Genomic DNA, 16,015 nt, shown 5'->3' on the forward strand with positions numbered 1-16,015 from the left:
AAAGTGGTATTTGTATAAATTTCCAACGATGGTCAGCTGACCACCGTTGGAAAAACCTAACTATTTTTCAACTACTACTCCAAATTTACCAATTTTTTTTCAGTCCAAATTTTGTTTGCTATTGGTTACGTGTTCATGAACGGATGCAGGCCAGTTAGACTGGTTCCATTATCTTACAATTTTCCGGCATCTACATGTATAAATGATCCATTTTATCTAAAGTGGAGTCAGGGAACCAGACTACTTGAATTTTTTGTTTTTCTTGGTTTTTCCAGTATTTTTGAACACAAAACTTCAAACATGTCAGTGTAACAATATTTGATCTGTTTTACTAACCCCTCAAAATAGTTCATTTCTGAAAATTACAGCAAAAGCCAATGATGTACATTCCCTTTAACCCTAACTCCCGGAGCACATGCCTTCAGAATTCTTCATTCGAAAACCCCACAAATATGTTTCAAAAGCAAAGAAGTTTCAGTATGATTATTCAATTCTCTATACATTTTGATAAATCATCAACCCTTCCTATCTTAGCACAAACCCAAAATTCCTCAGCCAAAACCCTACAAAAATTACAAGGGGAAGTAGTGCGAACACACAGACAGACATACTTGGTGAAAATAAAGATAAAAGATGTAAAAGGTGAGTAAATGCTACCATTTTCAACATCATCATGTGCAACAATTCGCTCTTCTCACACTTCCGCCGTGGGCATGCAGAGCCTCGATCTGGCAACTTTACACAATAAATATAGCCGGTTCAGTGATTCCTGTGTCGGGGTTCAGATCACTGAACCGGCTATTTTCATAGTGTAAAGTTGCCAGATCGAGGCTCTGCATGCCCAATGGGAGAGTGTGAAAAGAGGGAATTGCCACAGAAAATAAATCAGCCCTCTGATTAACCATATCTGCAAACCAACAGGTTAATCCATTGACCAAATCAATTTGCAGGTCTAGCATTATTCATTAACAGTTTGCCAGGCTACTCCCCCAGGTCCTAACAAAATCACAGAGTGATCTTGTATGTTTCCTTCCCATGGGACTACACCCCCAAGTCCTTGTTTTGTTGCCCACTTCATGTGATTGAATTCTATTCAGTCTCCTGTCTGGTTTACTAATGTGACGCCGGAAAGCTGCTGGCTTTTCATTGAGAATTCCCCAAGGGCGTGGTTCTCCTCATGTTCCTACCAGACACTCTACAATTTCCGGGCTTTAAAGCAGGAATTTTTAAAGCAGGTATAAACAGGTAGTTTTTAAGACAGGAGTGAAAAAAAAAATCGCAAATTTTTAAAGAGCCCTGTCAGATAGCACAAGGTGAAGTTTGTAACGATTAGAACTAGGAGGTCTGACTGACGTTTGCTTTTAGACATGAATGCTGTGGTCCAGTGGTTATGGTGTGTGACTCATGTACGATGGTTGGAACCCTGCCAGGATAACGGTGTTTGTGCCCTTGGGCAAGACACTTAACTACAATTCAGGCGATTCACGATGCAGTGCGCCACCAAGAGTTTGCCACAGAGAGTTCATTTTTTTCCAGTGCAAGGTGGGAGGTGGTTGACAAATTCGCAGTGCGGGACATTTGAAATTGTTAGTTTTTCCGGTCAGTAGTTTCGTTAGCGTATGATTCGAGTATCTGTTTGCCCTTTTCTTTTCTTTTTATCAGTATGGTGTTTTTTTGTAAGGCGGCAGAACGCTATGCCCCAATCTATAACACATTAGCTCAAGTTGTCAACTGAAACTCATTCAGACGGGCCATGTTTTGTCAACTGTTAACTTGAAAAATTGACTCACCATGGCAAACTCTTGGTGGCGCACTGCATTGTGAATCGCCGGAATTGTCTATCCAGGGGGTATGAATGAGGGCAGAGTTGGTAATGCTGTTAGAGGTTGATTACAGCCAAGAGCGCCAAAATGGGTGCCTACCGGCCCCGTATGCTCCCCAGGGAGTTGAGACAGTTTCAGGAGTGTTGAACAGGGGTAATAATAATTGTAAAGGGCTTTGATACCCCATTTAAAAGCGCTATATAAATGCCTGTTAATATTATTATTAATGGGTACCTGTGAGGGTAGAGGGCCGAAAGTGCACTGATATCAGCTGCCATGCCCAGTCTCGTGGCCTGATGAACGGTGGAATAATTGTGAAACACTGAGATTGTTAACACGATGGAAAGCGCTGTATAAGCATTACAATTTATATATTTTCTATGTAATACCAATTTCCGTCCGTCTGTCCGGACGTCGGTCCGGCGTCCGTCCGTCCGGCCGTCCGCGTTCAGATAAAAATGTTGAAGTTTTTGGTTCTAGCTAACTTGGGGGAAAAAATGCAGTTTACATGTACCGGTATCATCTCTGTAACTTACAATTAGGTTCATTTCTTTGCAGTTGATTTTATGATTTTATTGAGGAATTTTGATTAAAGAAAATGTTAAAGTTTGTAATTGTTAAAGTATGTATACTGGCATAACATGTACATGTACATGTATATATACCTGTATAACATGTGCACTATGCATTTTGGAGGAGCATTCATACATGAATGTGAAAGTGCTTCTGGTTTGATCTTTTAGTTTTATGGAGTTGGAGTAGGGATGGGTAGGGATAGGTAGGGGAGGGTGGGGTCGGGGTGGGGCATAGGGGTTTGGATTGGGATGGGTTACGGGAGGATGGGGTGGAGGATAAGGGGTTGGAATACTGGGTTTGGGTGGAGTAAGGATGTGTAGGGGTGGGTGGGGACAGGTAGGGGGAGACAGGTAGCAGGAGGATGGGATAGGTGGGTGTAGGGTTTGGGTTAGGAGGGGGTGGGGGAGGGGTGGCATATAGGGATTGGAGTAGGGGTTGGGGTTGGTGGGGATGTGTAGGGGACGGTGGGTGTAGGGGTTGGGAGGGTGGGGGAGGGGGTGGGGCTGGGATATGGGGATTGGAGTAGGGGTTGGGGTGGGGATATATGGGTGGGTGAAAATGGGGTTGGTGGTGGTAGGGGGTTGGGGTAAGGGAAGCTGGGGAAGGGGAAGACGATAAGGATTGGAGTTAGGGTGGGATTGAGATTTGTAGGTAATGGGTGGGGATGGGTATGGGGAAAATGGAGTGTGGATAGGGGGTTATGGTGGGTTGGGGGAGGGGCGGGGCGGGGCGGGGATGGGGTAACGTTTGGGGCATGTGGTGATGATGCTGTGTCTACATGTACATGTATACGCATTCATGTTCCGCATTTGTGGATACTACACAAGAGTTCTTCCATGGTAATACATGTATGGGGACAGAAGATGCTGTGGGGCTGCAAAACGGCTCCACAACTGGGTCCTTAATACCCTAACAATGGAAAACTTCCATGTAAAAATGTGAACATGTACATGTATTTATTAGGACATTTGTTGACTATTTATGTTTGCATTTAAAAACTGACCCCTACACCTTGGCACATCAACGAGAATCCTGATCCCCATCATGCCCATCCCCAACCCTACCTTCAGCCTCCCTTCCTGCCTTCGACAGCGAGCCATGGCGGCTTGGCCGTTCTAGTTTTGGATTAGAATGGAATTGAAACTGCAACCTCTAGAACACAGTGCCAATGCTCAGCCAGCTGAGATACTCATCGGCACTACATGTACATTTACATGCATGTGACCTCCCAGTAGTCAATGTTCAGGGGCACCAGTCAAACAGATAGAAATTGCCACTATGGATCGAGAGCTGGATAGTGTGGCCACAACATCCAATAAGTTTGAGCTCCGGAGACCAAATTATAACTTTGGACATATGGAATTACCTGTGTTTTCTGGCTGTTTTTATTTTTGTGTTGGATTTTGTATTGGACTGACTGCCAGTGGGTATACAGTGTTCTCCAACTTTGAAAATTAAAGGTTGGCGCTGGGGTCGGCGGGGACTCCTGCGAGCGCGGAGCGCAAAGCCCTTACGGCGTGGGGTCCGGGGCCCGCTTAAGGGCCCTGGAAAAATTTGGATTCTAGATGCTCTGTGGTGCAATCTGAGGCGATTCCAGGCCAGTTTCCCCGATTTTTTTAGCATTCAAAAATTACCTTTTCAACCTAAAGCAGACTTCTCTCAGATCAAATGACACCTTTTTGTAATTTTGAAGAAAAAAAAAGGATACAAGTTACTGTTTTTGTACGCGATTTTATGGGTGGTGCCGGTGCCGTGCGATCGTCATCTTTATTTTCATGTTGCGTTTTGTCGTTGTCATCGTCATTCCCCCCCCCCCCCAAATTTCCCTCTATTTATGACCTACCTGTATGTTCTTAATGTCGCCAACTAGTTTGGTAAGTCAAATAAATTAAAAGTGGATTTTGTTCTCTTAGGGAACCGGGCCCATACACGATCACCATTTATAACTTTTGACATGATCGGCATGATCGGAACACCATGTGCACGCGTGTTTTGCCCTCCAGCTTATTTGCCGCGTACAAGAACATCAATGCGTATTATATTGTGTACCGCACGAGAAAGCACTGAGAAAAAGAAAGTCGGTTGGCTGCACGTAAGATCTGCCGTACGTACTCCTGCTGGTGTGTGTGTGTACTAATACAGATATATATTTTTGCAGCGGGGTTGTCGCTACTTGAAGTATCGGCACACTCCGGAACTGGGGATTCAGTTGTCAGTGTGTGTACATCGTACCTAATAGTACGTACAGTGCATGGGGAATCGCTGGTGTTTGGCCACGGCCAGCCATGCGTGTGATTGATTCAGCGAGATTTTAAGACAACCCCGATCCCGATCGGGCTGGGATGACATCAAAATACATTGTCAATGTGTAGAAAAACAACTGAAATCAAGGATTGTAGTGGTTTTAATAGGCTGATGGATGTTTTTGCAAAAAGGGCACGACGGCCAAGGTAAATATGGGGCAAGGCAAAACTGGCCGTGAAGACGGGGATTTTTTGTGGGGCACCTCGGCCAGTGAGAAGGCAACGACGGCACTGGCCGTCGTGGCCGTCGTTTCAAGCCCTGCAATTTACTGGGAAGCAAACGAAACATTTTATTATATTATAAGGCTTTCTACAACTGAAGTTCATGGAATACAACATCCAACAAAAGTTAGCCTTAACCCCGAAGTCTAGGGCTTAAAACATCCTTTAGTCAAAGACTATTAAAAACGATGCCAATGCCCGCTGCAAATTCCGCAAACGTATTTAACAGTAACACGCACGTCGCCAGGCCTGCAATCGAGCAGGGGGGTCAGACAAGTCGACCGTTGAGACAACTCGACTCGGGACAAGTCGACCGTTGAGACAACTCGACCGTTGAGACAACTCGACCGTATGTGCGATAAATGGAAAGACAAGTCGACCGTTGAGACAAGTCGCCTCGCATGTTTTGAGCCTAGTTTTGGGAAAAGTACCGAGGATCTTGACGGCGGCTGATCGCCGTTTGGGAGTAATGACATATGAGGTTTTTTGTTGTTGCATAAAACAGAGCCGATATAGCGCAGCGTGATTGTCCGTGCACACCGTTCGTCTTTTTCCGGGCCACGTGCGCGCATCCCCGGTCAACTAGGCCGTACCGTGCACGGTGGCATCGTTTTTGCCGGGCCTGTGCGCCCACGTGCGCCGGCCGCGAGCAGTCTCAACGGTCGAGTTGTCCCGAGGCGAGTTGTCTCAACGGTCGACCTGTCTCAACGGTCGAGTAGTCTCAACGGTCGACTTGTCCCGAGTCGAGTTGTCTCAACGGTCGACTTGTCTGACATTCTCGAGCAGTACACGTGTGTACATGTACGTATACGTACAGTACGTAGGTCGTGTAGCATTATTTTGCATGGAACAATGGTACATCTTGTTACCAGACGATCCCCGAATAATATGATGATAGAGGAGAACGGAATCGTCAGAACCAGACTAAACTGCATCGATCATAGAGAATAGTAAAGTGAGTTATGATCCGCGCGCATCGCAAACTTAGACTAGGTTCAGTGGGAAGTCATTCAATTTTATTCGAAAATGAAGTGGTCATTCTTGTTTCTAAATTCTTTTAGTTGTAAATGTACACTGTAGAGTAAAAAAATTTAAACCTGGCGGCAGGATTTTAAAGCTTGGCGGGGACTTCTTAAACATGGCGGGCGCCGCAGAAAGCATGGCGGGGCGCCAGGTTTGTTCTACATGTTGGAGAACACTGCCCGGTATACATCTATCGTGATTTATTTAGGATCATAAATATTTCGTTTTGGTTTATGGACTAATCCAAGTAAATACATGCATTGGTTTTGGCTATTGGCGTGAGTGTTTTTGATATCTCTTCAATTCATCATCAACAGTACCAATATAGTGATACCACAACATCCGTTTGAATTTTTATCTTTGACCTGGCCTGATTTGTGGATCATTTGGCTGAGCTTGATTATAGTCTTTTTAATCCTTGGTGAACATTTGGTAGAGTGTTGGGGCCCCTTGTGCACGTGGATTGTGATCCCCTAGGCAAGACACGTCTGCTAGACTTCCAAACTGAAGCAAAAACGTGAGGAGCGACTCAGTAGTTGACCTAAAACAGACTCTGGCTACAGGCAGCCGAACTATATACATGTAAATCCATCAGCATTGATTTGAAGAGCAGCACTTAACCTCTATCTACAGTGTGGAAAAGGATGTAGAACAAAGTCATTCTTAGCTTAGTACCACATACATCTATTTATACCTTTTTGCATTGGGTTCGGCTCATGACTTGAACAATACTTTGAATCTAGACACTCTAGAATCATTAAAAGTGAGGTACTGCAGCAGTTAAACTTTCCGTGTCCTGCACATGTACATGTAGTTGCTCTTGGCTTTTAACGTTCAACTTTCCATAAAAGAGTGGCACTTAACACTATTTACCTGTACGGGTACGGGATATAATAAGGTCATTCTTTCTGAGTGCCACTTCTTTATCGCAAATTGTATTCAGCTTGGCCTTTAAATTCTAGACTCCCTAGGGCATTTTGAATGACTGGAACAGATCATTCAACCTTTTGCAAGTGTAGTTACTCTACTGGTTTCATACTGTAGCGGTACGCCATTAAGGAGGTCTGCTCAAATGATTAGATTTAAGGACGCCAAGGACAAATCAAGACAAACAGACACAAACCAAAACACTAGGAGTCACATCATGCTTGGTCTCATGAACTTGTTACAGATTACTTGTTTACAAAATCAATAACAATAGTTCTGGATCTGAATCTCAATCTAAACTCACAAAACAAGTGTTACAAAAAGCATACAACTTAGATTCAACTTCCATTCAACTCTATAAATTGTAATAAAGTTGCCAATGATAAATTGTAATCACAAAGTTTGTATTTCTAAAGTTGCCCTAAAGTTGAAAGTGCTCTAAGTTTCCAAGGTTCCCGGTTCCCGGTTCCCCGAACGCCTGGCCAGTGTACGGCTGTGTTGTGAACTAGGCCTCCAAATTGCACACTTCGGTGTGCAGGCAGAAAAGGGCTGATATTCGCGCGTTCACGCACTGAGTGCAGGCGTTTATATAAAAATTTTCTGGGCTGTGCGCCAATTGTACCATGCCTCGTAAAAGACATCTCACTACAAATATGAATAGTTAGGTTGGTTTGACCAATTGGGGATTTATTGAGATGGAATGTGGCTTAGAACTCTACCAAGGCACTATCAAAGCTTGTTGGCCGGGGCAGTGCATTAGCTGATCACCACCCAGTAGGGTATCGGGGAAACTTTCTTCACAAAGCGGGAAGTTGTGATCACTTGACTCGTATCGCATCCCGGGAAAAAAACTCTGATAACCTGTGTTACAATTATTGAATGCGCACCACCTCACCACTTGAAATGTTTGTAGGGGCCTACATTCATGCATGCCTAATTCGTGTTTTTGCTGTTCAAAATCAATAAACAGGCAAGCGATTGCGCATACTCTGTTGTCCATGTACGTGAGGAAAATTTAACAGTGGCTATATATTGCATGTGCTTACGAGCTCTTTAACTGAAGTCCCCAAAAAGTACCTTTCCATTGATCTGATTCAATGATGGGACCGGAAATGGACTTTCATGCTCGGTACATGTATGCATGTGCATGTCCTGCCAAGCACTTCACACGAAACATGGGCTTCGACTCTAATGTGAGTCTGACCCAAGTCATACACATAGAATTTGTTGCTTGCTAAAAGCTAAATTATGGTGACAGCAAGCAATCGGTGATGACTGTGAATTTTGACTCATCATCATTGATTAAGAATTTATCAAGAATGTACAGTTTGTACCATTTACCTGCAACCGTCTATGATCTGTGTGCAGGTTATTCAAAACAACGCTGCATCTTGACCTTCAGATTCTGACCATTCAGCGGGTGTGGTGTGCCTACTATCTGGTCTTTGTTAACACATTGTTTATTACAAAAACATGGCAGCAAATTTACCAATCAACAGCTCAGGCTGAGGTTCTGCTTGAAATTACATCACAATTTCTAATAAAGTCGACTTTCATTGTTTGACGCACGGGGTTGCATAAAATTTGCATGCACACATTATCAGACATTGTCGCATAGCGCGTGGGCTCCACTGAACAACGGATGATACTAGTCACTCAATCAATGAGCGCCATATGCACAAGAGTTATCCAGTATAGCCATCTCAGTTTTTTTTTAATAATAATACTAAAACTAGAGGTTGTAGGAACAACCATACGGTGTTGGGCCATGGATTACCGCAAGTTTTGCCACACATATCAACTCAAAATGCATGTTTAAATCCATGTTTGACTTTTCAACATGCCGCCAGAGGGCGCTCTAACATTTGATGACGTCACATGTAAAATTTGTGTACAGTACTGCCTAGGCAGACACTCACATCGTTGAAAGCAAGTTCGCATCTTCTGCCAATTTCAAATAATAAAGCACTTCCGGTTTCGACAGGAAGGAAGGGTCACGTGATTTAGCACTTAATACCAAAAATGAAGACCCTGCAATATTGTGTCGATTGCCATAAAGAACAAAATCAAATATGTAGCGGTTGATTTTACATTGATTTTCAAAGATTAAATCTAGAAATCTTTGATTGCTTGTAATATGATACTTGATGACGTCATTGTGACGTTATTACCAAAAAGTTCAAAAGCTATGTTAACTGTGCTATATAGCTAAATCTTGATTCTATTTATCACTGTTGATTTTTTTAGCAATTTTTGAAGGTTTAAAGGTCTTTTTATTGTAACTTCCGGTCTGATGACGTAATCAATTTTTTTTCGCGCACAGATCTTGCCTGCATTAAGGTCATCATGCATACTAATTTTGAAGCGATTACCGCAAATTTCACCACAGACATCAAGTGAAAATGCGTTTTTGACGTTTTTTAACCTGCCGCTTGAGGGCGCTCTAACATTTGCTGACGTCACCGATCATTTTTTTGAAACGGTCAGCCCACCCACGGACTAAAATCGTTGACAGCTAGTTCGTATCTTTTTTCACTTTTAAATTATTAGGCACTTCCGGTTTCGACCGGAAGGAAGGATCACGTGATTTTACGTGCACACGATAATATGAAGAGCATGTTTTATCATGTCGATTCCCGCAAAATTCAAGTTCCGGTCTCTCACGGTTGATTTTATATTGAATTTCAAAGAATAAATTTATTAATTTTTGAAGTGACGTCACATGACCCATGATGACGTCATGATGACGTCATTGCAAAAAAGCACATCTTCAGTGGGTTGTGCATTCATGTATTGACAATTGAAGTTCACCTATGTTTTCATTTTGACAAACTGTTCTGGAGAAGAATTTGCTGAGGAGAATAATAACAAAAACAATAGTAAACTCATAGAATAACAGTAGGTTTTGGGCTCATAGCCCAACACCTAATTATATATCCCACTTTAATTAACCAAAAACTCTTATTGAGTTATCATTGTCAAAGTAAAATCTACACTAAGGATGTCATTTTTAGATATAGCTGGACCACAGATCCAGTTAGAATTGCCATTATGTCGAGCTTTTTTCTTTTCCCTGATCTGATATCATTGCCAAAAAAGATTAGCCAAACTAGGCCACTATCAAGGGAGTTTATCACAACAGGCACGGTTTGCAGAACTGACAGCGTGACTAACTGCTCCAAAGTATCTTGCACTGTTTCGTATTCCCATCAGAAGATTGTGTTGATCTAGCTGCAGTGCTAGCGTCGCTTATATAATGAACCCTGAACAGTAGCCTAATACTGAGAACTTCCTCACGATCTCCGGAGCCTTTCTGCAGTCATTTTGTCAGATTTCTGATAACTTATTTTCCTAACGAGAAAGGGCATTGCCTCGAGGGAAATCATGACACTCCCACAGAATGCTTTCTCATATTACAAATATCTTACATTTCCTGGTCATTGTGTGGTCCTTGTAGGTCTTTTTTTAAAAATAGATTCTTCCATCTTTAAGATCTATCATATGACCTTGCCTGAACAAAACACTGCCACTTTTTTGGAAAGATTTTTTAGAAAACAGGTGGTCTTCAATTTCTTCCCTCTGAAATGAGACAAAAATTGCTTTTTTTGTTCACTTTGAAAGGAATGCCTTGAATAACATTGACGTGTCAGTGCACTTTGAGCATATTTTGTTGCTGTTGCTGATTTAGGCTTTGATTGAATTGCCTCTGAAACAGATGAAACAGATGGGAGGAGTTTGCAAAATTGCATCAGCATTGCACGATATCTAAAAAAAACATGAAACAAGTCCAAAAGTCAGGAAATTGCTGTCAGAATCTTGGCAGAAAATTGGATGGGGAGTTCAGAATATGGCAAACTTAAAATATTACAGAATTCAGGCAGATATTAGTTCTTAGGAGTAGGTAAAGTAGGCCTGTCATATTCTGTTTTGTGTACTATAAATGGTGGGCAGCCATGTTAGTCAGGCAGATTAATCAAATGGAAAAATAAGGTAGCACTTAAAATGACAAGAAGAAAGTTTGCATAAGTGCTACCTCACTTTTCTTTATTGTCTACTCGTGTTTCTTCTTTCTGTTAAAAGAAGCCAGTGCATCCTTTAAAACATATTCATGAAATCTGATTTTAAAATTGTTTTTGTTACTCTGCAAAGTGCTTTATCACTATAAAAATACTACTTCAGACTGGAATGTGTGCCATGGAACCCACCAAACAAAACCTAGCTTCCTGCATAAATTGAGTTACAAATATTTTTCATGCAAGCAAAGCAGGAGGAAAATGATAAAGACGTGTCACATTACACTAGACAGTATCCTTTACGGCAGCCCCTGTTTGATCAGCATTCCTGAAAGCCAATGTCCAAGTAATCCTGGACCGTAGCTCAAGTGAGATCACTGATGGTACTGGTGCAACGACCCATGGGATTGTATGTAGACCATGCCACACTTGCTTACAAAATTGAGTGTCTTGGTCATGATGAGACCCAGGAAGGAAGAAAGAAAGCCAATCTTCACGGCAATATATATAGGTGGGTTTGAAAGGTGGACATAATAACACAAGAAAAAAAATTAAATTGTGTGGGTATTAAACTATTTTGCCTGTCGGTCCTGGGGCCTGGACCATAGAGTGATGAGATCACTGATGGTACTCGTGTAACCACCCATGGGATTGTATGTAGACCATGCCACACTTGTTTACAAAATTGAGTGTTGCGGTCATGAGACCCATGAAGAAAGCAAGCCACTCTGCACTGCATGTACAGTACATGTACATGGTGTAAAAGGTGGACACAGTAACATGAGGAAAAACGTTAGAAAGACTTATTTGGGTCTCAAACTATTTTGTCTGTCGGCCTGGACCGTAGTTCAAGTGATGAGATCACTGATGACACTGGTGCAGCAAGCCATGGGCACTTGTTACAACATTGAGTGTTTTGATCATGAGACCCTGGAAGAAAGCAAGCTACTCTGTCTGCATGCACTGCATACATGTACTTGTATACGTAGCAGGGTATAAAAGGTGGACACAATAACATGAGGAAAAACGTTGGAAAGACTTGTTTGGGTCTCAAACTATTTTGTCTGTCTGCCTGGACCGTAGTTCAAGTGATGAGATCACTGATGACACTGGTGCAGCAAGCCATGGGCACTTGTTACAACATTGAGTGTTTTGATCATGAGACCCTGGAAGAAAGCAAGCTACTCTGTCTGCATGCACTGCATACATGTACTTGTATGTAGTAGGGTATAAAAGGTGGACACAATAACATGAGGAAAAACGTTGGACAGACTTGTTTGGGTCTCAAACTATTTTGTCTGTCGGCCTCGACCGTAGTTCAAGTGATGAGATTACTGATGACACTGGTGCAGCAAGCCATGGGCACTTGTTACAACATTGAGTGTTTTGATCATGAGACCCTGGAAGAAAGCAAGCCACTCTGCATGCACTGCAAACATGTACTTGTATACATAGCAGGGTATAAAAGGTGGACACAATAACATGAGGAAAAACATTGGTAAGACTTGTTTGAGTCACTGTTTTGCCTGTTGGCAGCCAATTGACAGACATGACATCATATACACCGTGGGTAACGTGGTCTATTCATGGCTAGTTTTTACCTTTACACCTGTGACTATATACTACATGTACATGTAGATATTGAGAAACAGAGGACTGGAATTTTGATCTCCCAGTTGTTTGTCAGTTACTGGACTGAGAGATGCCGCTTGGTCATTTTTGTATTATGCATTACACTTGGGCCAAGTTCGCGCAAGGACTATAGTTGACCAATGGTTAACTAACGTTTGCCCGAACTCTGTCTAGTCGACGGTGGTTGACTACACTAGTCGACTATTTGGAACCAGCCTACTGGGGTTGGTTGCTTCGCTGGTAACCAATAGCCGCGCGCATTCATAACGCTAGCAGAGAGCCAGGATCCAGAAGTTTTGCGATGACATTTTGACCAGCGTTTGACTAGAGACGTTCGCATGTTGCTATCAGTGCCCAGGCGTAAGGTACGTCACAAATCAACCACTAGTTGACTAATGGTCCTTGCCCGAACTTGGCCTCGCTTGATTGTTTTTCAGGTTTACAAAGATACTCATTGAATAACTACCTATAAATTCTGTTGAGAACAGTATTATGTTGCAACGTCGCATATTACAAAACGTAAGTTCCAGAAAAAAAAATTCACTTCATATTTCATCTTGCACTGCCGGATGTCTGAGAACATGCCCGATACATCAATATGTTGCTTCACATTGTTTGTATGCCAAAATGTTGTGCCGGGTGATACATCAAATCTTAAGTTTAATCCCCCTTGGTACATTTGAACCGATACGGAATTATTCATAGAAAAGACATTACTCAAAAGAGGCCTAAGGCATGAAACAAGCTGTATGCATATATGTTCATAATGTTTCTGGAGCAAAGTTCCTGAAGATGTTTTCCCGGTAGCAGACTGCGGGCAGTTTAATTTGTGGATTTGATCTGTAGAAATGTGTTCACCGACTTTGGAAGGAAATTGGATTTTGCTTGCTTGTTTTCCTTTGAGCTCGACCCCTTGCTTTTCTGGAAAGGGGGGGGGGATTTGTCAAAAATTTATTGGGTCATTCATCAAAAATATATTGGGTCATTCCGTAGTATTGTGGTCTAAATTATTTTTCGCATCCCTGCTGTAAGATTTTGTGCATTTGGGACCAGGCGCCAATCCAGGGGGGAGGTAAAAAAAAAACCCAGCTCTGTCAAAAAAAAGTAGAAATTCATAGACATTCAATGAAAAAAAATGCGAACCCCCCCCACTCTGACACCCAATTTCTTTTACTGGTAATAATGTCTGCCTCTGCACAAAATACGCCAGCTTGGTGCCAGCTTGGTTGGGGGTATATGTACACGTTTCTGTGATATATAGTGTTAATAATCGTTGGATTTGAACAGCGCCCCATAGAAAGTATGGTACGAGGCAGGGGGGGGGGGGGGGGGGGGGGGGGGGGGGGGGGGGGGGGCTGGGAGGGCATTTGCCCCCCCCCCCAGATTTTCCCAAGTGCCCCTTTTGCTGTCATAAATGTGCCCCCTCGCCTCGAGCATAAAAGTGCCCCTTCGAGGTAAATAAATGCCCTTAAAGTATCTTTCTATTTCTTAGAAGTAACCATTTCCCAATAATGGTATAGATAGTTTTGATATAAACGAGGAATATGAAAACAAAGCCCCAAAAACCCATAGAATACGCCCTGAAAAGGGGCACAGGGGCACATAATGCATAGTTAGCATATAATCATCAGTTTTGAAGAGCGCCCCCTATGTTGGAATATGGTACCAGGCCAACCCCCTAAAAAGGGCTTTTGTATCGATACTCTGCCAACTGACCTTGCCTATGCTGTGCTCGTTGGAATTGTCAAGGACTTTCTGGAAGTACTAGTATAAGAAACTGTTAACTCGTTCAGGGATTGTCCCAAAAGTCATGCCTATATCAGCAAAAGAATTTAAGGTTAGTACTGTACAGTTGAAAATGGCAGTTCGAGAACCCGCAAAGTTTCAAATTTTCATTGTATATTATTTATATTAAAGTTACATTTTTGTGTGTCTTTCTTCTAGAACTTAGAGGAAGCCATCGCATGGAACAATGAAGTCAAGCAAGGCCTGTCTAGTAGTCTCTTCACCAAGAATCCTGGCAATCTCTTCCGTTGGTTGGGGTACGTACTAACATCCATCTCAAGACTTTGTAGTCATTTTGTTCCGGCTCTGCTTAAAAAAAAGGAAAAAATGAGTTGCAGGGGCACTGAGTGGCCAAATTTGTGAAGCCACTGAATATAACGTAGTGCTGAGCAAACTTATAAAGGTGGAGTACATCATTTGCAGCTATCCAAGAAGTAACTGACAAAATTATTGTTGAAAAGCATACTTGGTTGACAGATAGTAATGGCACTAAACTCCCTGTGAAATTATTCCTTCTGGCATGCTGTCATTTTGAAGAAAACACTAAAAGAGGGTCATTTCCCAAGATGCGTCTAAAGAACCTTTTTTTGGAAAGTTCCTTTTTAATTGATTGGGTGCCCGTGCAAGCATTGACACGATGCACACGCGCGCGGTTGCTATAATTCGTCGGCTCAGTGTGTGACATCGCATAGCTGCAATAGGCTGAATAAGAACGTGTCCCAGACGTTCATTTCGGGCGTCCATGTTTTTGCCTGCGTGTGTAATTCCATAAATTTGGGGTCCAATTTTGTGTGTGTCCCTGTTACATCTGATATAGATTTTGTTAATTCGGGTCACATTCTTTAATGCCTATCCAAGAGTGATTATAAAAGCAAAATACCTGCCAAACAACTAAAAATGGTTTAAAGTAAATTTGAATGATAATTGTAATGTTGTATGGCAAATAACACAGGTCAGGTGTAACAGAGACACAAAAAACGCCATACTTTTGCATCCCACATTTGGGGTCCGCTCATAAGTCCGACGCCTCATAGGTCCGACGCCTCATAAGTCCGACAAAATCGTATCCCCTAACCAAATAAAGGCCCATAAGTCCGACGCCTCATAGGTCCGACGCCTCATAAGTCCGACGCCTCATAGGTCCGACGCCTCATAGCTCCGACGCCTCGTAAGTCCGACAAATTAAACGCCTCGTTTTTCCGTTGTCGGACTTATGAGGCGTCGGACTTATGAGGCGTCGGACCTATGAGGCGGAATAAATAAATGTTATGCCTCATAAGTCCGACGCCTCATTAGTCCGAAATTTCGGACTTATGAGGCGTCGGACCTATGAGGCGTCGGACTTATGATATGGCCCCCCACATTAATGGACTGACCCTCGTCCTTACATGTAAAGAATAAAATCAGTTATGTGCACCCCATAAACCGTTACAAAGGGAGAGTAGGGGAAGACCCCTGGCAGGGACATTCAACGCACTGCCAAATGGCGCCTGATGCTCACATGGAGACGCTGTGGCTTTGTGCACATTCAGAAGAAAAAAAAGGACTAGCGTACTTTACCCCATACATGTACGCAAACCAACGAATGCTTGCATGCGGTGTGTCCCATCCACTTTGATCTCAAAAGTGGAAAAAGGAGCTCCTATCACAATATGTAACATAGCTTTCCCTCCTCAGCCACTCTCCATAGCCACATCTCTTCTTTACATAC

General features: G+C 42.7%; 1 protein-coding gene across 1 annotated transcript in view; it reads left to right on the forward strand.

Annotated features, from left to right (window-relative positions):
* The window catches only part of LOC119740899 (alpha-aminoadipic semialdehyde dehydrogenase-like), a 56,286-nt gene that overhangs the window by 26,401 nt on the left and 13,870 nt on the right, over positions 1-16,015 (forward strand). Inside the window, exon 15 of the mRNA XM_038216374.1 lies at positions 14,464-14,561. Coding sequence (XP_038072302.1) covers positions 14,464-14,561 — 98 coding nt within the window. The remainder of the gene's footprint in view (positions 1-14,463; positions 14,562-16,015) is intronic.

This window comes from Patiria miniata, unplaced genomic scaffold (assembly GCF_015706575.1).
Source record: "Patiria miniata isolate m_02_andy unplaced genomic scaffold, ASM1570657v1 HiC_scaffold_5, whole genome shotgun sequence".
Classification (NCBI taxonomy): Eukaryota; Metazoa; Echinodermata; class Asteroidea; order Valvatida; family Asterinidae; genus Patiria; species Patiria miniata.